Source organism: Alosa alosa, chromosome 5 (assembly GCF_017589495.1).
Source record: "Alosa alosa isolate M-15738 ecotype Scorff River chromosome 5, AALO_Geno_1.1, whole genome shotgun sequence".
NCBI classification, from domain to species: domain Eukaryota; kingdom Metazoa; phylum Chordata; class Actinopteri; order Clupeiformes; family Clupeidae; genus Alosa; species Alosa alosa.
Window position 1 is genome coordinate 1,207,955 of NC_063193.1, and position 25,732 is coordinate 1,233,686.

The 25,732-nt window shown below is 40.6% G+C and overlaps 1 protein-coding gene across 2 annotated transcripts in view; it reads right to left on the reverse strand.

Moving 5' to 3' along the window:
* Positions 1–17,450, reverse strand: part of dnah10 (dynein axonemal heavy chain 10) — a 344,245-nt gene extending 326,795 nt beyond the window's left edge. For both annotated transcript variants that reach the window (XM_048242756.1, XM_048242755.1), the window contains exons 1-2: positions 17,134–17,450; positions 245–375 (exon numbers count right to left, since the gene is read on the reverse strand). In XM_048242756.1, the coding sequence (XP_048098713.1) occupies positions 245–375; positions 17,134–17,359 (357 nt within the window). In that variant the 5' untranslated portion in view covers positions 17,360–17,450. The remainder of the gene's footprint in view (positions 1–244; positions 376–17,133) is intronic.
* Positions 17,451–25,732: the final 8,282 nt, after the last annotated feature.

Here is a 25,732-nt window from a genome sequence, read left to right on the forward strand (position 1 = left end):
AATTTGGTATTCTGTTCTATATGCCCATCCAATCCCTCCAGAACATTAGCTTACTTAAGATTTTCATAATTTCATACACCATTGTCCTTTCTTATCTATATTTCATCATACCAAATTAATAAAAGATAAAAGGAAAAAGAACACAAGCCAAAAACAGAACAGCTTTAATTTAGTCATTATGAATTGTGTAACCAAATAATTATTTCAATAGGTTAATAAAATAAAATGATAATAGTTTGCTCACAGGGACTGAGGGTCCATCTTCACCATCAGAACCATGTGTCTGGCTCTGGAAACTATCCACATGGTTTGGGGGTTCCTCTGTCTGAACTTCAGGAAGCTGTGATCCTTCAGTGTCCCATTTTTTCTTTTGCTCTAAAATGTTACATAATTAAGAGCCATATTTACCAAGGAAACACACTCTCTTAGGCATGTCTAACTTGGCAGATCACATGGTGTTCAACTGTGACTAATGAAACCCCAATTAAGGTTTTGCACCTACGTCATAATGTCACGTCACCGTTTGTTTACAAGTAGAGTGGTAGGCAGAGTGGTAGGCAAGGTAGAACGGTAGGCTAACCTACAACAGTCGGGTTGCATCGGCTAAACATCTAAAGGCTACATTTTGAATTGAAATATTTTTTTAAATATGTTCATCGCAAAAATGGATGCATGCAATTAATTTAGATTAATTAATCACAGAGTATGTAATTAATTCGAATTTTTTAATCACTTGACAGCCCTACTCAAGATGGCTAATTTTGAACCTTGATTAGCTTGGCCATGCGCCATGGCTCGATATCTTTATGTGTGGCAAGTCTCTCTCAAGTAGGGGCCTGTACAAAACAGCAGCCTATGTTATGCAGGGCTCCACTTTAACGGTTACCCTTGGCTACCAAATTGTTACAAGTGGCAACCAGTTTGTCACTGGTTGCCCCTATGACAACTACATTTGGTTGGCTTTGGAAACCAAAACCTCTTGCCTGGCAACCACTTTAAAGTTAATGTTGAGCTCTGGTGTTTTGGATGATTTACCTGTTTAGGTCTGGTGACAGCTTATTTCAAATTATTTCTGGAGCGTAGGCTATACCTACCGATGCTAGAGATTTTGTGGATTGTGCACCCAGCATGTTCCATTTAAGCCCATTGCATGTGTTTCAATTGGAAATTCATGAAATTATGAGGTTTGATACATTTTCACTGTAATCCTGTGACTTTGATGTTCTTTTACCTCACTGACTTCATTAATTGGCAAAAGCAAGCCAAACATAAAATTGAATGTTTTTTTGTTTTGTTTTATTTTTTAAATACTTTTTAAAATGTAAGACATGTTATTTAATAAATATTTGGTGTTTTGCTACTTTGAAAATAACCTTTTTTTATATATTTTGTCAATCATTTCTGTCTTGGGCTCACATGTCTGCTTAAATGGTGCCGTGATAACCAATTAAGCCCATGCCAGACTTTTGACTTTATTCATAAAATATCATTTTATAAATCATATATCATATCATATCATATGATAAAACATACACATACATTATTAATACAATATGTCAACTAGCCTACATGTATGAAAAGGGAACTCAGATTTTGGTGGGCTTAATGGGTAGCAGCTACGCTTACCCTACTTGAATTGACATTATAATCGTAAACGTGCTAATGACCAACCATTTCGTTTAAAAATTCTAAAACAACAATGTTTTTTAATACTTCAAAATAACATTTGATAAATGAACCTTATATTTTTCAATAGCCATTGGTGTGTGTAGATTTGAACAAAATCTAGTTTGGTTCTTACCGGGGCTTTTACTGCCTGAAATATCCAATATTGTTTACCACGCTCGGAGTTTAGTGCTGGGCCTATCCAACCTTTCTCATATATGGCACATCAACGGTTAGCCCGAGAATTCTCGTCGCAAATCAAAATTCCACTGGAGCTCCAAGCTGATTTGTACACGCAGGCAGAGAATGTCTAATAAGGGGAGAACTGCCACTCTCGGAAAACTTCCGGTTTCTGAACTGGTTGCAGTTCCTTCTGTGGTTCCACATGAGGGCGCTCGTCCACGAGTGCAGAATGCATGGAGGTCTATGGAGCTGTACCCCTCAAAATCCACTTTTCTCGGGATATAATTTTTTTCCAAGTAATTTGAGTATTGTATTCGAAAGGGGAGGCAAAGAAAAATACACTTGGTTGAGTATTATATTTTTAAAGTCACTTAATTGTTCTTAAAAGCCTTTCAAATGTGTCAATGACGTCATTCATTAGCACAATGCTAGCGTCACGCAAACAACGACCCAACCTGTAAGAAATCAAAAGGACATAAGTACTCGTTCATTCAACTTTTGACCTATAACCCATGTTGAAGTTATACAAACTACAATCAAATCTAAGATTTGTCAACGACAATCAGGTGAAAGAGACAATTTTAGCCGTCTAGCTCCATTGACTCCCATTCATTCTGCACTCATGGCGATCGCCCCCAGTGGAACTCTGGTGGTACTGGTGGAACTGCATCCAAAATTCGGTACAATTGGGACTTAATACGGAGTGGCAAGGCTCTCCGTAGACGGGCTCTGACGCAGGCGCACAACACAGTTTACAGCAAAGATTCTAGAGCGCTCTAGAATCTTTGGTTTACAGCTCTTCGAGTCACGGTCAAATGTAATTTTTGGTACATAGGCCCATAGATATATATAGAACACTAGATGTCTTACGGCAGCGTCTAGAACGTCCGCAGAGGTTGGCAATCTTACTACAGTCAAGCTTTCTGTCAGAATCTGTGGAACCTGAGGCAAACTGAGGTAAGGTCTGTGATCTGCACAGACATAAATACTCTTATCTCGCTGACATTTTGATGGATTTACAAACAGTTTGGTTTCTTAAAAACATTATTAATCCTGGATGCTTGAAAATGTTGAAATCGCAGCTTTTCTCTTCAAAAAACGACTTAATCGTGCAGCTTAGTTGTGTATCATGGCTAGGCTACTAGCTTGCACCCAATTATTTTACATCGATGGGAGAGGCAGAATTGGTCTTTCTTTTCAATATAACTGAAGTTGCTCATGGTTTTTATTTTCGGGTTGGTTTGTTAAAAACAGAGTAGAGTACATCATGATTTCCAAAGGTTTGAGACTTTTGTGCAGCCTATGGATGCGCTAATTGACGTCGTCTGGAAGTGAGAACCCATGCGATTGATTACCTTTCACCGGTAAGATATTAGCACATTATTATGATTTATTTTTAGGATAATCGTTAGTTAGTGGAAGTATGTTCAATACAGGTTATGTTACACAGGAACAGTGGGGCTATGACAATAGTATTAATATATTGTTGTTGACACAAAGCTTTTTAATAGGGATGAACCAATGACCATTTGACTGATGGTTGTCCCAAAAGGTCTTAGCTGCTAGCAGCTACTGACTATCTAGTTAACCATATCAATGTTAGTGCTAATCTATCAATCTTGTCGGTCAATGTGGACTGTCGTCCGTGGAGTGTTTGAGTTTTACTTCACACAAAAAGATGACCCAAATGAGGTGACTGAGGAGCTATTGGAAGCTAATTGGAAGGCCGGATTTAGCTAACGTATCTAGCAGCAAGCCCACTGTTTAATTACGGTCTTAATTTTTCCAGCATGCGAGCGGTGGAGAACCTGATCGCTATATTATTACGGACAGTAGAATAAAGGCTATAAGACTAGTGTCACTGACATCGGAGTCGGAAAACTGGGTTGCGATTCAGTGTAAAGCTTGTTTCCTTCAAACTAAACATTAAGTGGCGTCTCTTCGGAGCTGTCATTTTCTTGATCTGGCTGCCTGCCTGAGGTCATCGAAGAGGCTGAAAGTTGCAACAAAGTACTGCGGCGGGAAACATTGGAAGTATGTAACTACTGTAATGAAAGCCTAGAACAGTGGTCCCCAAACTTTTTCTTCCGAGGGCCAGCTCACTATGCCTGGCTCTAAGAGAGGGCCAGAGACTCGGAGTATATCAACCATAAATAGCTTAGTGCTGTGAACAACAGCAGTCTACCTTAGTTGAATATTCAATTACATTTAATCATAGGCTACTGCAATTTAATACCATTGCTAGCTGTGTTTATGTTGCCACCATGCCATATCAGTGTAAAATGTAGCTCAAATGAAATAATACTAATAAAAAGACTCTGTTTCTTTGCATACATAGCTCAAGTTGTGAACAAGCAATATCCTACAAATAATTTAAAGTTACAGTATCAAACTATGAGAGTTTTATGAAGTGCTGGCAAACACATCTGAAATGACCACCATTCTAACTTTCACTCACCTGATGAGAACTTTGAACTTTGAAAATTTGAACGTGTGAATAAATATAGAAATAATTATCCCAGAAAGTCCCAGAAATATGACTTGAATAGAAGTTAGTTAGTTATTAACAAATAATTAATAAACTTTTAGAATACTTTGAGCACTGATGCAGTCAGCATAGGCCTCTTCAGGGTGTGATTTATGTAAAAACCAGAGGGGGGGGTGATTTTGAATACGTTTGTAACCCCCAAAAAAAATGAACAACGATTCATACCCTAGTCATGTCATGGCTAATAATACCCTATATTAGTTTTGCCACCTTTGTAACATTTTAGTTTTAGTTTACCGTGGTGTATGACTTTAAACAGCGAGTGTGCTTGGTATGATGATCAGCTCCTCTAATGCAGGGTAGGACTATCTCTGCATTTATCCCAATCTAGTTCAAATTAATACACTAAGTAAGTAATAAAATTGTACTGATATGTTGCATTTTCATTAATGTTCAAGAGATGCAAATTAATTTGTATGTTACAAAAGTATTCAATAAATTTCACCATAAATTACATAAGTTCATACAGTGTCTCATTTCGTCCTGTGGTGTGACATCACTTCAAACACAATTAAATGACTTTTACTATGTTAACTAGCTTAAATAATGATATGCATTTGAAAACATTGCATAATATAACTATATAAAAACATAATAAACATTTTCAAATATTTTTTTTTCATTTTACACAATATTTCCACTGCAGTGAGTGGTAAAAGATGGCACAAGCAAAGAATATAATCGAAAAACAGCTGTGAAAAAAAATATATGCAGAATTTTAATGATCATTCTTTAAGAATACTTGCTAAACTTAAAACATACCTGATTTGTATTTGAAATGAATAATATTTCAATATTTGAATTTTATAGTAATGTCATGTCACACCGCAGGACATATTTTGCCTGGAGCTGTGAGAAAAGCTTAATTAATTACATAATAAGAAAAAAAAATCTGCTAACCTCTAACAGTTTCAAAAACAACAGTATTTGAACTTTACAAATTCACACAATTTAGAAATTTAGACAACTCAAGCAATTTAGAAAAAATGCTGTTTCACCCTTATTTGTCATCTACCCGGGTCCATGTCACTTTTGTGTCTGCCAAATACCTGTCTTTAACCTTTTACCTTGAACATACAATTACCGCGAAAATGTTGACAATAATTTATATATCTGGGTCAGGGGTGGAAACTTTTAAAAATATGAACTTTTTCCAGCCACTTGATTAAATCCACCAGCCACTGAATAGTAAACCAATGGTATTTTTTTGTGTATATATTTGAAATCTATCAGTCACTGTTATATTTGACCAGCATTTGGCTGGTGGCTAGTGCTAATTTCAATCCCTCCCTGATCTGGGTACATTTCTCACTTTTTTAAGGTTTCCCACAAACAGAGAAAGGAAAAGGAAGTGGGAAGTTGCCCTACAGAGGGATGGTTTTGTTGCTACTGACAGAACACTGCTCTGCAGTGACCACTTTAGGACTGATGACTTCGACAGAACGGGGCAGACTGTCCGACTTAAAAATGCTGTTGTGCCAACTATTTTTAACTTTCCTGCTCATCTTTATTCCTGCTCAACAATAATTTAAGGTGTATAAGATTGATATATCAATATAAATATGTGATAAAATGTTACACTTTTAGTTTTTTGTTTCTGCAAGTTGTAATGTGTTGTTTATTTCAGCACATTTTAGACACTCCAAAACGTCTTTCCTTATGTTTATTCTAGTCGGAAGCATCTAGAAGCACAGCCACTTCTAGAAGAGCAGAAGACAACCTGCCGAATCCGATGGACCTGATGCCTGATGATGTGAGTATTTGCACTAACTAATGAGAGCATCATAAGGCTTGTTATATTATATCCTTTATCTTGTTGAAACCCAGAAAGGTCTGTGATGGTGTTAGTAGTCTAAAAGCCAAATATTACTTGAGAAGTGAAGATTGAATTGTTGAAAAAGTAAGTTATTAATTTCTGTGGTACTATTATTTATATATTTGTATATTTTGCCAAAACAGGGAGCCTCTGAACAGAGGACATTGAGGTTCAAGGGGCAGCCCAAGCGGCAAGCCACTGACCACACGTATTCATTGCCTGCTTCCCCAAAGGCTATAAAGGCCAAACTCGCAGAAGCCTCAGCAAGAGTGAGAGTACTGCAGCGGGAGAAGAGCAATGCCTTGAGGAGAGAAAAGAGGGCCAAGAACAACATGCAGGCTCTCCTGGAGGAACTGAAGGAGAAAAATCTCATTAAAGAAGAGCTAAAGGACAATACAAGCTTGAATGCTACTCAGGTAAAATATAAATATCACATTGAATATTTTGTGTATTTTATGTTCTTCCTAGTTGCTTTGTTGCTTTCCTAGTTACTATTAAAAGGAGACCTACTGAATCACTTTTGCTAATTGAATTTTTAGATCTTCCGGTTCATCTCCTGTTGAGGCAGGGCATAGAGTACACCAAGGCCCAGAGAGATTTTGCCCTTATGCTCCATCTACATGGTCCGAAGGCTTATCACTACCTGAGAGATACTCTGCATATTCACCTGCCACATCCCAGTTCATTGCAAAGGTATTGAACACTACAGACAATATTATCATGAATGGTCAGGCTGCCAATGACTATTAAAGGTGTCAAGTATGTTTTTTTTACGGGGCGAGCTGGGGATCGGGCGAAACTTGTCCAAAGTCAAATCAGTGTTTACATAGTCATATTACAGATATTTTTTGTATGTCCAGTGTCCACATGCTTGGGTTAGTGGTTTAAATGGCTACGTGGTTAAATGTGTACTTTTTAATTATACAAGGTGGCTGAGTTCTCTTGATGCCAGAACACAGTGTTTTGGAGAAATCGTCAGCAAGGTATGGTATGTATGTAATAAGGTTATTAGTTGTGTAATGGTGATGCCGTGGATGGTGGATAGTATGTTGTTTTGGAATGAATATGTAGAGTTTTATTAGACTTTGTTCTGTAATATGTGATCCTCTGTAGTGTTCGTGTTGTTTGGGAGTAATCTACTATGTTTCTATGTGCTCTTAATAACTAATGTTTTGTGTGCATGCCCTTGTGATGTTTGTCTTTGTCAGTTCCATGTTTACCTAAATGAAAAGAAAAAAGAAATAAGCTAATAATATTGTCTCTCGTCTTGTCTCGTCTTCTCGCTCAAAGATCTGTACCTTGCCGTGGTGGGCTCTACTTGACAATTCCTAATCCCTATGGACAATTTATCTCCTACACTGGACTAAGACATGAGGCATGTGTAATGTTTTGGCGCCCTCTAAGTAAAATTTAATCGAAATTAATTGAAATGTATGTGTTTGTGAATTGACGTGTGTGGTTGAGAGTTTTTGTTGAAAATGAGCTTGTCATTTAAAGGGTGTGCTTCTGTGTGCGCCTATGTCTCTATCTGTGTCTAACACACTCTCGCAAACATACACTCACTCTGGCATAAAAAGAAGAATTGTTTAATTTCCACTGAGCTTGTGGAGATGATGCGTCACCTGAACTCCGATGGCTGCTGAGGCTGAAGTGGCTGTGGGCCCAGCTGGATGAGGACCATATTTTTTAAAGGATCATCATGCTTCTGTAACACCTTTGTTCAAACATTCTGATTTTAGGAAATGTTCAAAAATATTTGAAAAGTACCTTTATAATATCTAATGAAGTAAATATTTGTAAACAATGTGTTTCAGACTGGTTTACTACCATTTCGTGTAAATAGGGGTCTAGTGGTAAGACAAGAGGTGGGTAAACTATTAATTCTGTGATCGCAGTAAGGTTGACTGTGATGCGTTTGTTTAACCCTTAGAACCCTAAGCTGTTTTTAGGACATTTTCACTACCTTTATTCATAAGGATTTATTCTGGCCATTGTAAGTGCCACACTCACATATTATATATTGTTTTATTTTCAGCAGAGTCTAGGCTATCCAAATCTGCCATCATTTCATGTATTAGTACTAGCATTGATTTTATTTTGATTTTTAAAGAATTAAAATATAAAAAGCGTATTATAAAAATTATTATATTTCGACATGTATCTCACCACAGCAAGCTCAAAGCTCTACGTGCATTTCATGTGTGTGTAGAGCAGACTGTCCTGAATCGGGCAATACAATTGCCATGTTGGGGGGATACTCTGGGGCTGAGCAATTTACAGAAATATGTGGTGTGTGATTTACGGAAATAAATGCCATTTTTTATTTAGTGATGAAAAATGACCTTTCTGCGCTCCATATCTGTGACACGAACTGATCTGACCTGACCTGACTTGACCCGAGGTTGCGTGTTAGCCTGCGTGCCTATGATGTATGCACTCATAATGATTCTCAACTTTTTACTGCATTGCCATGAACAAAGTAAAGGCAAAAAAGGTGTTTGTTGAACAAATTGGGATGCAATGTAAGCCTTGAATTGGATGGCATGCAGGAATTTGCTAGGATCTCAAAACCGGATTATAAACATGCTTTGCCATAGAGAAACACACGATATCTTTGGATTATAAACATGCTTTGCCACAAAAACAGACAAAAACGTGGGGTAAGTCCAGCTTTATGAAGTTATTATTTCGCTGTCACATCAAATGATAGCTCTGAGTCTCCTCTTTCATCTGACATGCGTGGCATATCTATCCGATCACGGGTCCGTGAATAATTCAAACGAGAGTAATGGGTGTGCAGCGTTGGTTTGTGTAAATTAGGTTATTATTTTGCAGTCACTTCGTCTGTTTTTATAAGCCAGAAGGATCGATATACATGGTACCAATGGATAGCCCTGTGTCTCCTCTTTCATCTGATATGCTTGCCATATATATGCGATAACGGGTTCGCGAGTAATTCAAACGAGAGTAATGGGTGCGCAGGTGAACGCAGATAAGTATAGACTGTAAATATGATGCAATTTGATTTAATTTCATGATTTTTTTTACTTGATCGTACAGACAAGTGTGTAGTCTCGTTGGAAAGCCGCACTTCTGCTCTGTCACGCAATAAAGGTTTCATCTCGCTGCGATGAACAGTTCCGGAGCAATGTAACAGAGAAGAAAGGATGTGTTTTTTGATGCACTTTGCGTCAATCGGGTTCTAAGGGTTAAAAAAGACATTCAGAACATAGTTGATGATGCTGAAGGTTACTGTTTAATGTTTACACCAATACTAGTGGTACTTCATACAGTGCCTTTTGTGATTAAGCTATATTATGAGGTGCATTAGATTTATTGAGAGGTGGGTAAACTATTTTTGAAATTTCAGAGGTGGGTAAACTTCACTTACGTTTAGCCTCCACTAAAAATATGTTCATTCAAAACTGGAAATGTGGACGTGTATGGTTATTTGTCTCAAGGCCTCAATTATTCATAAGTATGCAGTGTTATAAATTATTATTATTATTATAACCTTTATTTAACCAGGTTAGTCTCATTGATATATAAAATCTCTTTTTCAAGAGAGACCTGGCCAAGATAGCAGAACAAATAGTTACACATCACAATCACAAAACAAACACAAAAGAGGCAAGACAACTCAAGTGCATTCCAGATTAAATAAAAGTACCATTAATTAAAACATTTGCACTGGATGGACTCATGTTCTAATGGCTTTAACAACACCTTTAAAATCATTTAAGGAAATTAGACACTGTAGTTTGAGTGTTTTCTGTAGTTCATTCCCAGCAGAAGGTGCAGCAAACATGAAAGCCTTCTTGAACAACTCTGTCTGGGCTTGAGGTACATTCAATAAAATAGTGTTCTGAGACCTTAAGGCATAAGTATGCTGTGTAAAAAAAATGCATAGTGTACAGGGTGGGGATTTCAGCATGCAGCCTTAAAGCCTATTTGTGAATATTCAGGGTTCGTCCACCTATTCCAACATAAAATTCAAGCACTTTCAAGGTCAATTTTCAAGCTTTTCCAGCACTTTACAGCAGTGGCAAATTAAATATTATACGAATATACTAACTCAAAATGATTTTTACTTTTTTATTATTTAAAGATGGTTAACAGACAAAATTGTGTTTCTTAATAATAGGAAAAGAAATTAAAGGAAAACTTAAAAAATGTGTCACCTGTCTGGAAGTAGACTTTGCTTGTTATCTAACTGGCTGAGTCAATATACCAATAAATAAATAAATAAATAAATAAATAAATAAAATAATCACTCAACAAATAACTACTTTTTGCTGAGTATGTGAACTCGAACTAATGTTAAGGCTCACTCTTTCATGACAGTCAAGACTGATTATGTCTCTTTCTTGCCTACAACGGCATGCAGAGAGGCCTACATCTGTTATCATGAGCTACCAACCAGTAGGCTAGAAATGCGGAGATGTGACGTTGGGTGACGTGAAGATGACTTTGTTATATAATTAGATGAATTTAACTTCTTGCCAAACGGCACGATATGCACATATGAATGGCGTTTTAATGTCCTTTCCACTTGTAGGGCCTATAAGCATTAAATCACAAAACTAAGCTGAGTTGACCAAGACCGTAGCAAGGATTCAAATACCGAGGTCAGGGGTGTTGATAGAAATGTTGCCCCCCGCAAAATACTATGGGAGACCGGGGACATGCCTCCAAGGAAGAAAAATGTGAAAAATAACCCCCCTAAATGATGACTTATGGTGAATATTGTGGAAACTAATAGATAAATTGACATAAATATAATGTATACATTATATAATAAATCACACTATATAACAAATCAGAAATACAGCCTATTAGGCATATGGTGCATTTATAAAAGAGCAAAGTAGCCTATGCATATGAAAGACTTAACCATAGAGGGCTGTAATGTAAAGGCTATCATGATCATAACATGTTTTGTTTATAACTTAAACCAACACACTTTTCCACAATATTCTACTTTTTTAGATACACCTGTATATTTCAAGAACCTTTTCTCCAATTGGTTTTGAGGATAGTTATACTGATCTCTGCTCCATCTTTAATTAGGAATGCTCTGCTTCTCCTCATCAGAGTAGTGAATGTTGCATTTATAAATTGCAGGGTCATAGGCTGCGGAGCTTGTACCTTCTGACACAGTGAGTGTCACATCTTGACTCTCACTCACTTGTGAGGGTCCTTTGCCTATTATTTCCCTCTCTTCTCCTACCTCTTTCTCCTCCTTTCCGCCTTTCTGCCTGATTTCCTTTCTCCTGTCTCCTGTGTAAATAACTGACCAATAATCAAGCTTAGATAATATCCATATAAATATCCCCCTGCCCCCCCACTAACTCCGCCGTTATGTCACTTTCAATGTGATGTGAAAGATTGCAAGAGAAGAAAACCTGGCTGCTCTCATCATCAACCGCAGCCTGTTCCTTATATTGTTGTTTTGTGTTATTTAAATTATTTTAAAAAATCTGGTCATGCCAGACGTATTTCACTTATTTTTGAAACAATGCAATTACCCGTTTCCACCAGTGCTCCCCCTGCCCCCCCACTAACTCCGTGTATGGTCTAGCTCCATTGACTCCCATTCATTCTGCACTCATGGCGATCGCCCCCAGTGGAACTCTGGTGGAACTGCAACCAAAATTCTGTACAATGGGACCTAATACAGAGTGGCCAGCAAAGATTCTAAAGCGGAGCTTCTAGAATCTTTGGTGGCCAGGCTCTCCGTAGACGGGCTCTGGGACAAAGATCCTTGATTACTAGCAAGATAGAGCAACGTAATTCGTTACCATGGGAGCAAAACGGGACAGTTCCGGTCTGCATAAGTGGGAGTGTCCACCTTACGTCACTAAATAAACGTTCTCTCTTAATAAGTAATTAGAACAGATAAACATAATTGACTTGTCGCTAAGCGCCACCCTTAGAACGCTGATGAGCCAATGACAGTCCAGCCTCAACGGGACTCGGACATCAGCTCGGACAACTCCATAGGAAACAACGGGGCAGGCATAAAATGACAAATTAATGGTTATTTATGGAGTTTATTAACTCAAAAAACCCCAACGGATAACCATGGTCAAACGTTTTGCATTGGGGACGTGTAATACTGATAGCGGTACCCGAGAGGCTAGAAAAGCGGGTATATTTTCATCAAAAGTAGCCTACAGGGCGTCTCGGCGTTTGCAGCGGCTCGGCGTAATGTAGGCAACTAAGCCAACAACGTGGGCACAGGTTCCCTGTTAAATCCCAAGATGAAAATGCTCATTAACCAACTACTATATTCTTACTACATCAAATATTAACGTAACCTAACATATCTTATTATACAACAATTGGGTTCTATGGAACTATTTATTTGTTTCTGATTGGCCGAGAGACGTTCCATGAGTTGGAATATCCCTGGACATTTCAACTCAGACTTTGCACAGCTAATAATAAATCACTCCGCGATACAATGCGAAGATTTGACACAATGTTCTCATCCCAGCTCTCCACGATTTCAAGCAATGGGTTACTCCTTAGCAAACCATAACGAAACAGTGCTTCACCACATCTGTGGATTAAGCCACACAGTCAACTCAATGTAAGTAAGATAAACGAGGATGCTAATTGTTCTTAGCATTGCCAGCATTATGTATAATATGATTGTCGCTTGGAGGAGACTAGCGTTAGCATAATTAGCTAACCGCTGCTAGCGATGCTAGCATCGTCCGTCAGGCTGTGCACAGTAATATAACATTTATTCACCATAAATTAGTAAAGTTGAGTGGTTCTGCAATGTAGACAATGTTTCCGTTTTTTTGCAGTACCATGTCCCTTACATGACATGGCCTATTGTCCTTGTAACATGCATTCAGCAAACCTAGATATGAATGTGATTTCAGCCCGACTTTCAACATTTCTTTCAAAAGACATGTAAACCACCAAGACCATTAGCGAGGGATCTGGAATGTTGGTTACCTAGCAACCAAGATGCTGTCTATTGAAAAGGGAACTATTTTTTGATGCGTAAGAACGATGTCGAAATTAACATTTTTAAATAATAATGGGGTGTTTTCAGATTATTTAGTTTGTTGTAGAATTGTTGTATAAAAGCAATATAGCACTTCGTGATGGTTAGGATTGGTCATGGATATTCCCGGGCTGTTGTTGCCTCGCCACTTTCGGCCTCCAGCCTCGTTGGCTCGTGCCGAACAACACCGATGGGAATATCCATGACCAACCCCACTCTCACTCGTGCTATATTGCTTAGGTATCAATCTTCCACTAGCTAGCTAGCTAGCATTAACGTCAGTGGGATTTGCACGGCTACTCGCCACAACTGCTTGTCACCTTGTATGTATTCTAAAGTTTTGAATACACCCCTCCATAGCATAATTAAGGCCCTTTTGATAGCTTCTGGAGGAAAGTAAATCCTTTTATCGACCAAAACGTCCTCAAAGCCTGCTTTAATATACTGTCAGCTACCATTGTCCACAATGTATTTCTAATCAAGTCTGGTTTGTTTGTCCGAGTTTTCACACGGTAACAATGGGGGGGCGGGGTTTAGCGACAGGTCAATTGTGGTCACAGTATTATTGTCTATAATCATGTATGATACTAATGAATCATTCTTTAGGACATGATATGAATAATTTAATTAGTCATGTGAACCGAGCTAGCTAGCTAGCTAACGCTAGCTTAAAATGCTATACAAGTGGATAAGAGTAGGTATCAGGGTAGGAATTTCACGGCGGCCACGACGGCCATGGCCGTCGTAGCCCCTTGCGTTGGCCGTGATGCCACTTTGAAAATCAGAGGTTTACAGGCCACGGTGGCCTTGGTGCCCCCATCTTTTAATATTCTGCTTTGCGTCCTACTAATAGCGATTTTTATTTAGCCTGTGGCCTGTCAAAATAATCATAGCATTCACAGCGCAAATGAATTTAGTATTTTACGCAGTGGAGAAAGTGACAGCGCAAGAAAGAAAGTGCGTCCAAATTCACCAATTCTTCTCAGTTGAACTACTTGCGAAGTAGCCTACTCATCATCACACAGACATCACAATTATCACATGCTCTTTCTCAGCTTTTAAACGATGTTAGCCGATAATTGCTGTGTTGAACGGTTCGCGAGAAAAGTAAATAATATAATTCAATTTAATCATACATTCTACTGAAGGTTTTGTGTCCATGATCTCCCTACCCATTCATCTCATACTTCACGAACCCTTCTTTTAACACGACAAAATATCAGAAATAAACAGCTGACCTTACCGAACACAAAGGTGTTAAGCAGTCCCCTGTACAGTTAGCCGTTCCAGAGTAATCCAGTTTTGAATTTGCAGTAAATTTAGACATGCATGGATGTCTCCAAATTTGGTCTTTAAGTTTTACAATGTGGTTAAATTGTTCCACATGATTTCATAACGGGCCAAATTCAAAATAAATATTACAAATATCGCCTAGATATTGGTAAACCAGAGGACAGCTGACTGAGTTTGTGAAAGTAGCCTTAATGATCACAAAATGCTAAGCATGCATCTAGGCTATTTGAGTTTCTTAAAGCTGAGCTGTGCTTAAATTGTTAAATACATGATTTCATAGCAGGCCAAATATAAAATAAATGTTATATATAGCCTAGATATCTGTAATTATTAGACGATCAGATGATTTACAGTTCCATGTAATATGTCATGTTTCATGTTTTTGTAATGTTTCATACAGTAATGCAGGTCTACTGCAGTGAATAGGCTAAATACAACTTTATCATTTTTATATGCTACTACTGTATAGTTAACTTTGGCCTTGGTGCCCTGACATGTGGCCTTTGTGCCCCCCACCAAATATGCACAACTGAAGGCCAAGTGGCCTTGCCCCCAGAATGGTGAAATTCCAAGCCTGGTAGGTATGGCAATACAGCTATGCGCTAACAAGTGACTAGTAGTTGAAGGACTTCGCTTAAACTTAATATGCTGCACAGTGCTGTCATCTTGTGTTTTCTGCTGCAACGCAACGAGAAGTATGACCGGTCCAAGATGGCGGCCGCATTTCTTGTTTCCAGCAGCCAATGCGGCGTCTATGTATATTATGTCCAGAGCCCGTCTACGGAGAGCCTTGCCACTCCGTATTAAGTCCACATTGTACCGAATTTTGGATGCAGTTCCACCAGAGTTCCACTGGGGGCGATCGCCATGAATGCAGAATGAATGGGAGTCAATGGAGCTAGACAGCTAAATTGGTCTCTTTCACCTGATTGTCATTGACAAATCTCAGATTTGATTGTAGTTTGTATAACTTCAACATGGGTTATAGGTCAAAAGTTGAATGAACGAGTACTTATGTCCTTTTGATTTCTTACAGGTTGGGTCGTTGTTGCACATAACACGCTAGCATTGTGCTAATGAATGACGTCATTGACACATTTGAAAGGCTTTTTAGAACAATTAAGTGACTTTAAAAAATATAATACTCAACCAAGTGTATTTTCTTTGCCTCCCCTTTCGAATGCAATACTCAAAATACTTGAAAAAAAATATATCCCAAGAAAAGTGGATTTTGAGGGGTACAGCTCCATAGACCTCCATAGTACAGCTCCTGCACTCGTGGACGAGCGCCCTCATGTGGAACCACAGAAGGAACTGCAACCAGTTCAGAAACCGGAAGTTTTCCGAGAGTGGCAGTTCTCCCCTTATTAGACATTCTGTTATGTCTATGGTTTACTCTGGTCTGCATAAAGGGGGATTTTCCCCTAACCTGGCAATAGCCAGATGAATTTCGCTCCGCCTAGCTCCACTCATCCATCTGGAACCGATCCATTGAAGTGTTGCTTCAGAAGGCTGGGCCTAATCAAAAAATGCTTGCATATGATTGAATAAGCCACTTGTCCGTCATCTATTGACGTGCTACTTCAACCACTCACATCGGGGCCAACCCGTGGACGCTAATAACAGGCTCACAGTCGCTTCTACGCTTATGTCACATCTATGAAACTCCCCCCCTCTCGTCCCTGATTGGCTAAACCATAAAGTTGGTTGGAGAAATCACTCTCAATGGAAGAGGTCCCAGATGGATGTGAGTGAAGCTAGCCGGAGCTAAGCGGAACGACATTCATCCAAAGATTGTTAAGGCGGAGCAAGATATTTCATCAGGAGCCACTTCCGGGAACCCGGATCGCACGAGGGGGGGGTCAAAATCCCCCTATATGCAGAGCAGAGGCAGCGACTGCTCCATTGAAGTCTATGGGCATAGCTCAGAATTTCACCACATATGCTAAGGTCTTGGTTCTATAGAGTTAGGAATGTGAATTTCGGGCACATTTTCATGATCCTCAAACCCTTCTGAACATTTCAGGTACATTTTTTGCATTTTTGAGCAATCCAGTCTGGAGAAAATCAACCTTATATCAGGTGTGCGCCGGTTATTTCTGCCGCTGCTGTTGGCCGGTTGCAACTTACGCTCGTCAATACGTCATCGACACGCCTCTTTATGCAGACAGGATTCGATCCCCATTTCGCACCCATAGACATGAACTACGACGAAGTATCTTGCTCCGCCTTAACAATCTTTGATTCATCTGGCTAGGGTCAGGTTAGATTTTCCCCCCTCCCCCTTGCAATAATCGAACGCGGAAATTGTCGAACGTTTGCGCCTCTCGCTCCGCCCTCTCTGTCTGGGACGTTCGACCCCGTTGGCCAGCGACGCGGACGAGACATCTAGTGTTCTATATCTATGCATAGGCCTAGCTAATTTAGATGGTGTGGGTGCTTGCGTTTCTTTAGGAACCCGCCGTCTTGGTTTGTATAAAAATGAATATTAAGTGACACATACACACACATAAGAAGCTGGACATATGTGACGTTCAGAAAGTTCAAACACATGTTAACTTTGCTGATCTGTCTTGGGATTTTTGAAAACGTGGTTGAGTTTACCTGTAGTTATTGGGACTTCGACCTCCTCCTCTCGTATCTGTTTGGAAAACAGAAGGGTCGATGGTTCCTCGTCTTCAGTAACATCATTCAGAAAACGTATTATTTTCTGCCCATCTTCCCCGTCTCTACGGCTAAGCAGATCCTCGAAACAATTTGACTCCGTCAAACATAATGCGGAAGATACTCTTTGCCGTATCCATTCCACTCGTGGGTCGTCGAGTGACATTTCACAAAATTATAATATACATAAAAGTTACAATAACATCAAACAAACGTTAACGTTATCTCCATAAATGCAGCATTCCTCATATCAGCTGAATGACCCCAACTGAAAGTTTGAAGTCGCCATAGCAACAGGTCGTTTCCTTCCAACCACGCCTCCAGCACGTTCACGTTACCGCCAGAGCGGTAGAGAAAACGATGGTTACGTATGTAACCGCGGTTCTATGAATTTCGAATGACCGCCTGGAAGAAATGAAATAAAACTAATGTTTCTATGTATTTAGTTAGGCTGATAAGCAAAACACTTGTGCATTTTTTGACTAAAGCATTAAAGTTTCACCATATAATATGGTTTAATTTCAGGCACTTCAGATCTGACCTCTGGGGCTAAATATTTGCTGTATTCGGGTACGTTCAGATCTATGGTTCAGACTAAGCATCTTTTCTGACAAAAGAAGTTGTGCAGACCGCTTTATCAGTTTTTTTTTTTAAAAAAAGCTGCCAGTGTAGTAGCTAACATTAGGCTACATGTGGATACAAAATGTCGCGAAAGAAGAATTGGGAGATGACGAGGAGGAAAATGTTTATCTTCGTAAACGTATGTGGGTAGATGACATGATAAGACGGGAAAGACCACAATATTAGTCCATGGGCCAGAGCAGAAGTTGGAATCACCAAAGGTGGCAAAATCTAGCAATGATTTTTGTAATCCTCTATGTCTGAGAGATATGTTTTGGTAGGCCTATGATAACCTTTTCTAAGTGGTAGCTTAGTTGTAGGCCTATTTACTGGCTTTTAAACCCATAGCTGCTACCCAGTAGGCTACCATTCACATGTTTCACCATTGCATGTGTAGGTAGGTGTATGCAAGTGTGTGGGATGATGCGATATGTCTTAATCTATGTTATATCATATGTAGATGGCATAGGCTTTTAGAAAATATACAGTTTATAGGATAATTTAGCTTTCCATGAATGACATAGGCTAAAATGTATCCGTCATACACTTTTTCACCTATGTAATAGGATTAGATAGAGGTAAAAGACTAAAAGTGGGTAGGTCAAATCCAAACTCTTGCTATATCACATCTAGAGAGTATGGGCTTTTAGAAAATATATGGGTTAGATAGCTGAATACACTTTACACAGCTATTTTAGACCCATAACTAATATATGTCCATTGAAAATCAATGCATTTCAATGTAATGCAAAATACATTACAGAACTAAGGTATAGTGGTATGGAGGAAGTTGGGAGATGTCTCAATGCACATTATATCACATCTAGAGTATAGGCTACAGACTTCTCAAAAAATATATTTTAGGGTAAATAATCTGTTTTCCTTAATGATACCAGAACTATAATGATCGGACATGCCATGATATTTCAGTTCTAAAGAGAATGCATGTAGATCCTGCATAACTATTAGGCCTAAATTCTGTTTTTTCAATTTGTTTGGAAATAGATTTCTTTTCTGAACATTCTACAGTACAAATATAAACTTCCAACTTTAGAGTGTGTTGGTGTTTGCTGGGCCAGTGTGTGAAAGCAGTTTAGTTAGGCTACAGAACAGCAATGGCTGTTGTAGTGTCAAAAATAGATTACAAGGTGAGTCCTGTTTATTTTTATTTGTGTTATGATTCAGATGTGTGAGAATGAGTAAGGATATGACCAATGACTAGGCTACATGTGAAAGACTAGATATAATAACCCAACTGGCCCAAGTAAGGTAGGCTACTAACATCATTATCAAGCAATGATGTCTCCTGTAAACCGTCCTCAATAGATGTAGCCAGCTCTAAGCTGTAGACTTCCCCAATTTGTTTGTAAACAAAAGAAAGGACAAAAATAATATACAGAGATGTAGCCTATGTGTGAGCGAGCAGTTTCAGTTGGTAGGCTAACTGAATTTATTTGAATTTGGAATTTTGAGTGGCAGAATACTGATGATGCACAGTCAAGCCACTGCACTCTCACTCTCTTCCTCACATACACACACACACACACATAGACAAACAGGTTCTCTCCCTCACATACACTCTCTCTCTCTCACACACACACACACACAACACACAAAATATACTTCATATATTTTCTTTGTCTCTACACACACACACACACACACACACACTGTTGCCGAGTAGGAAAAGGCCTCATTTTAGCACATCATTCCTGATCTCTGTTGCTTTCAAATTGTTGTACATCCCAGAATAGAGAAGCATGGCAGAAGGAAGTAGTGGTATTCAGGGGGAGTGTTTAATACATGGTTCAGATGATAATTCAAACCTTGTGGCACCTATGAACATAGTCATGGAACACACTACTGAGAGCAGCTGAAATAAGAGCCTATCGCACCATCCTTGATCTTGCTAAAGATCTCCCTGAGGGTAGAATACCATCCATATTGTATCACAGAAAATGCTGTAGCATCTTTACTATGAAGAAACTGCTTGACAAGATCCTTGCAAAAGACATATCTGCAGAACCGTATGTCACAAAGGACCTAAGAAAATCCACAAGGAGTTTATGAGGCCAAATGTATACAGGTGCTGGTCATATAATTATAATATCATCAAAAGGTTCAATCATGTCAGTAATTCCATTTAAAAAGTGAAACTTGTATGTTCAAGCGTTCACTATCAGAAATTTGCCAGATAGAATAAGTGTGGGAGCTATTTATCTAGGTCACTAGTCAGGTCCTGACGAGCTTCTCGGGAACGCGGCGGCTCTGCGCCGGCATTACCGCCCGTGGTCATGAAGTGCATCATGGCGTCACGCCGGACGAGAACTGCGCTGGCAGACATCAGCCCGGAGTGACGTCAGTGGGCACCCGGGAAGCTATACGTGCGATCGTGCCTGACCTGGCTGTGCTGGCAGAGGCCCGGCAAGATGCAGACAACAGAATAAATGCTGCGTGTGTATAAGGGGACCAGACTGGACCTGAGCTAAGGGCACATGCAATTTAGGTGTCGGGACAGCATGAGTATTATTAAGCGGAGATAGCATGTTGGGCAAGGTCGCTAGCTAGGGTCCCGAAGTGCACCACCGGATCGTGCCAGACTAGCTGCACTGGCAGCAGACGGTGAGATCTCTGAGCACCCCAAAAAAGCCAGTAACGTCAGGACCCCTGGCCAGGACCCTGCGACAGTGAATTAGTATGACAGTGCATTTCCTGAAGTCGGAAAGTTCAGCAGGAGAATGAAGACAGTGGAGTTCAGACAGCCTGATTGGAAAGACCATCATTTGCAGCAATGGTGGCTGCACCAAACCTAAAAGAATGGGTTTGAGGCTCTTCTACACCGCCTTTCTGTTGACGCTCATAAAGACATACATCGGGTACCATAGACAGATTAGCGCAATTCGCACAGAACCAAACAAAGTTACACCAAATGTGCACTCAACCGAAAGTGCTGCTTGTCTTGGCAGAAGAACAAGAACGAGACACTGTCAACAATGCTTTATATCAGCCCCCCCAATAGTACTGTTGTGAAAATATTCACACAAATAATTGTAAATCGTGATTATTCTTCAGACAATTATCGTACCACCAAATTCTCTAATCGTGACATCCCTAGCATGTATGCATGGTCTGAGAATATAGAAAGTGATAACAAGGGGTTTACACGTTTCTTTTTGCAGTATACATTCCTAGAACACTGAGCTTCCTATGCATTAGGATAGCTGATCTGGAAAATATGAACCTGCGGCAACACTTAATAGTGTCAGTTTGCATTCAAGAGAATGAGAAGACCTGAATAATCAGGGCCAAATTTAGAGATGACAGCAAGCGTCTAGGCTGGAGTTGGCATTGACGTGATCAGTACAAGTGAAGAGCCGTCTCGAAGCTGAAATTGATAATGGACATTAGAAGCAACCATGCTTGGCAAAGTCTATGGCTCAACCAAGTGTTCTGCGGGGACTGTGCAGGAGTGCACAGGCAGGAGTCTAGCAGGATCCGTAAATGCAGCCCCAAGGATGTAGTGACTAAGGCACCTAAAGAGAAAGAGAAGCTAGAGATTCAATAATGTCCATGGATTGACCTGGGTGTTATCTGGGAAAAAAAATGTTAGGCTGGAAAAATTGTTAGAATGATGCAGTGACCCCATGAGTGGTGGCACGGCTCCAGGGAAAGAGGGGAAGGGGGAACCAAGGACGCGGTCCTAGAGGGAAAACGGGCGCAAACGCGGTTTGGGCCCTGGGGAGTTAATGGGGAAAGGGAAAATGTAGCGACGTGGTTGCTACGCCAGGGAAGGAGGTGGTTCAGCACTGGGTCGATACAGAACCTATGCTGGAGGGGAGTGGTCAGAGACAGATGACAAGGATATTTGAACGCATGAAGATCTGTGTTGCGGCACTGGTGCTTCGCTGGTCAGCTAGAAAGTGCAAATAAGAACCACAGCAGCGTTAGCCAACACCTATCAAGCCATTTGAAAATGAGTGCATTACATTAGCCTATAAGCAAAATAGAGACATAGTAGTCTAGTAGTAGACTAGTAGCTGTTGCTTACGACAAGCCCCGGGATGAAGCATTTTTACATGAAATTGTGATAATTGGGTTTGAGTAAGCTAGGGATAGCAATATGCACCATAGCAATTAGCAATACAAAGTGCAATGGAGAAAGCCAGGAAGCAATTGAATGCTATAACTAACAGCAAGAGAAGTGGTGAGCAGTACAAATTATTAGAGAGTAATCCAAGGAACAGAGCGAAGCTACGCTGGTGTAGGTGCTTCCTTGGTCAGCTAGGAAAGTAACCAGACATTCTAATGAGACGCGGCACTCAAATCCTCAATAGAAATGCATGGGGTTAGTTTGTAACATCAATATGGCAGTTGTCTACACGTATCCTGCCCCAAGGTTGATATGTGAATACATTGTGCCAAGCATGTGGTGTCCTGTGAACACGTCGTGCCAATCATGTGTGATCTCGCCGCTGGAGCAAGGTTGGTGTCGTGAAGCTTTGCACAGGTGCATTTCTGCCAAAATAGATGCTCGATAAGTGCCCAAGTGTTGCAATATGGCCGCCGAGTGGAGGGACTTGCCTAAAAGGACTTTGGGGACTGAGCAGGGCTATAGGCTGGTGTAGATGCTCCCTTGGTCGGCTAGGGAAGGAACAGAGCTACATGCTGGTGCAGGTGTTCCAAAGGTTGGAAAGGGAAGGGCTTTAATTTGCTGGCATTCTCTGAACACCGAGGAAGGCGACGGAGCAACAGCTCCTGTATGTCAGCTGCATTACGGCCAGAGCTAGTAATTGTTAGCTACATTAGCCTCTTCAGCGAAACAGCGTGAAAGCGCACCTTTACATGCACGCACAGCAAGACCGGGCTATGCATGATTGGTGACCGGATTAGAGCAGCAATGTAATGCACATGTAAGCGCATCGACATTAAATCGACCAACTTAAATCAACTATGGGCGCAGCCTTCGTAGTCCTCATTCACCTCTGTTTCGACAGGAGGCCCGAGGTGGAAAGTGGTGAAGGTTACGCTTTCTCCAAGCGACATACAAATACAACAATATAATACTTAAATTTAACAAGAGCAAATTAAGATGTTGGTCAGACTAAGGAGAGTAGCAATAATAAACAACCATGATAAATTCGATCAACAGCCTAACAGCTTAATAAATAAAACAAAACTATACAAACCATAAGTGCTTAATGAACTAGTTGAGGGATGAAATGTTGCGAGACAACTGGGAGGTTAACTGGAAAGCAGCATTAGCTGTAGAATTCGGCTGGTTGCTGGTTAGCTGTTTATGTAGCAGGAAATAGCCTAGAAGCTTAGCTAGAAACCCAACGCTGCGTAGCGTTTACGCTGATTGTAGTAATGCAAGTAGACTAGTCGCCAAGCTAACCTTTAAGCATTGCCGTCTGCAGCAGAAGCCTTTAGTCGCCTGCAATGGGAGAAAAGCTAGTTTGCTTGCTAAACAACGAAGTGGCAAGGGACAAATAACGTGTTGAAAGTTATGCTGGTCCACTCAGATCATTGCGGAATACAAGCACACTGAAACAATAAATGAAACAACTTTAGATGGACAATAACTTGGTTAACACAATTCCAAAACAAACTTTACCAAAGAAACACGAAGGGCAAGCTGGAAGTCTGATTGATCAGCATCGTCACCTCTAGAGACATGGCCGTTTGAGATGTTGAAGTGATTCGGGAGACATTGAACAACCCTGATAGGCTACTTTGTGAGCCAAAACAGGCAACAGCAAATGACGTGGCCTCGGCTAGCATAACGTTACATGTTTGCGACGTGTATCTCAACTTTAGGCAGGGAAGAGTAGGCTTGCAGAAGATAGCTTGAGTAAATGCAACGAATAAACTGCCTCACCATGGAGTTCCCACGCAACGTAGATGCAAATGCAAGTCTGTAAATAGACCCAACAGCAGGCAGTAAGTTAAGTTTGAAACGAGGGTTCAAACCAGCATTTGCTGTGAGCAAAGCCGATGCTGCTATGGGCAAGAACAACTGCTGCCTTGCGGGGCGAGCAGGAACGACTGCTAGGCTACCTTGCGAGCAAGAATGACTGCTGCAGCAGTGCTGGTTAACTAAGTTATCTGGTTAAAGGTCTCATTCACCGAGAAACCGTTTAATACTTGTTCCTTTCGAAATACTATAGCTCACTCCAAATTGCATATGCATGCTGCACGTGAAAATTATCTTCTACCCCCATTGCCCGCATTAGCCAATGAAAGAAAATACACGGAAAAACAAGCGAATCAGAAAAAGCCCTTCCCTGTGACGCCGCAGGGAAAACAATTATTCATGGCCTCGCCCACCTTGGCTTGTGACTGCCCATAGGAAGACAGGAAGATTTTGGCCAGGAGATTGTCTCTCTGCAGCTAGTAGACCGCTGGCTAGTATGCAGGCTACTTCACCACCAGGGCAGTCTCTTCGTAGTGGATATATCTCTAACTTGCGCCAGCCACAGACCAAGAGTTGTATACCAAAAGTGTCACGTCGCCGAGATTATATCAGCTCTTGTCACATGCCAGTTTTCCCTCTTATCTCTTCTCGCCTCTTATCAGACGATTGTTGTTCTACGCAGCCCGGTGACTTCGTCGGAGCTTACTTCGTTCTCCACGGGCTGTTCAGACTACACTCACGGATAAGTTGGATTGTACTGACGACCTACGTGTTATTTAACCTGGAGCTTGCTCAGTTAAACTAACAGTTGTTCGGCATAAAACAACGCACCTTGAGCCACACTAGGTGACTGGCTAACGTTACTGTCCACAAGCATGGTAGCCTCGCCTGGAGCCCAGCTCGGCCACAGGCTAGCCTCTGTCAAACACAAACACGGAGCGGTTTACCTTGAGCCCAGCTCGGTAACCGCTAGTCCCAGTCAAGCACAAATCACAGCAGCCTTGCCTTGAGCTCCGCTCGGTAACCGGCTAGCTCATGTCAAGACACACCGCCTCGCCTTGAGCCCCGCTCGGTAGGGTAGCTAGTAGCTAACATTCCATTCCTTAAGTAGGCCTATGCCACATTGATTTTGTTAAGGTAATTTGAGAGTAGGGGGGAGAATAACGAGCAGCAAACGTTTATTTGAAAACATGATAAATAGTGATGCATGTAGTACACTTGTGCGTTTAGGTTTAGCTATCACCATCTGATAAATCAAACTTTTCCCAAAGCCAGTTAGAAGGAGAGTTATACGTCCTTGCCATTTATAAAATTGACAAGACAAGCCTCTTGCTCCTGCTTTAATTGCGTGATGCCGTCGAGAGTTGCGACAACTTTGCGGATAGCTTCTAGTGTCTCTTCCTCCGTCACCATTGTTGCTGTGCTGTTGAACTACAAGCTTCGCTGGACTATAAGTAACTCGGCAGGCAAGTTCCGCGTCATCACTCAACTGTTCGCTGATTGGTGCGGTCGTACGCGAACCGCATACTGTGGGTTGGGCCAGACTACGTGCGAGGCTGAAATCAAATTTTGGCCGGAAGTACGTAGGATGGTAACACCAGGCTACCACACGCCTGCCTACAGTTTGGTTTTGCATCGATGTTCTGAAAACCTGGACCTGTACATCACGACGATCGACCACCAGCTCACAGGCTGTAAGTACAAACAAACTTTTCTACCTAACGACTGTTACAAAATAGCATGTTACAAAATAGCATGTTCATATTCTTCACGTTAGCATGCATGAAAAGGGCACAAGCTAGACTTAGGCTAGCTTATATTACAGGAAGCTACACCAGGCACGTAACTGAAGTGTTCTGTAAGCGACGTGTAAAATCAGAGAATGTCTAATAGAAAGGGCTCTGGTAAAATCCATTTTTTTTTTTTTATGTAGCCTACAGGCCACGCGCCAGGTGTTTTTTGAGATTTATCCACCACAAAACTATATACATAAGGTCACAGTGA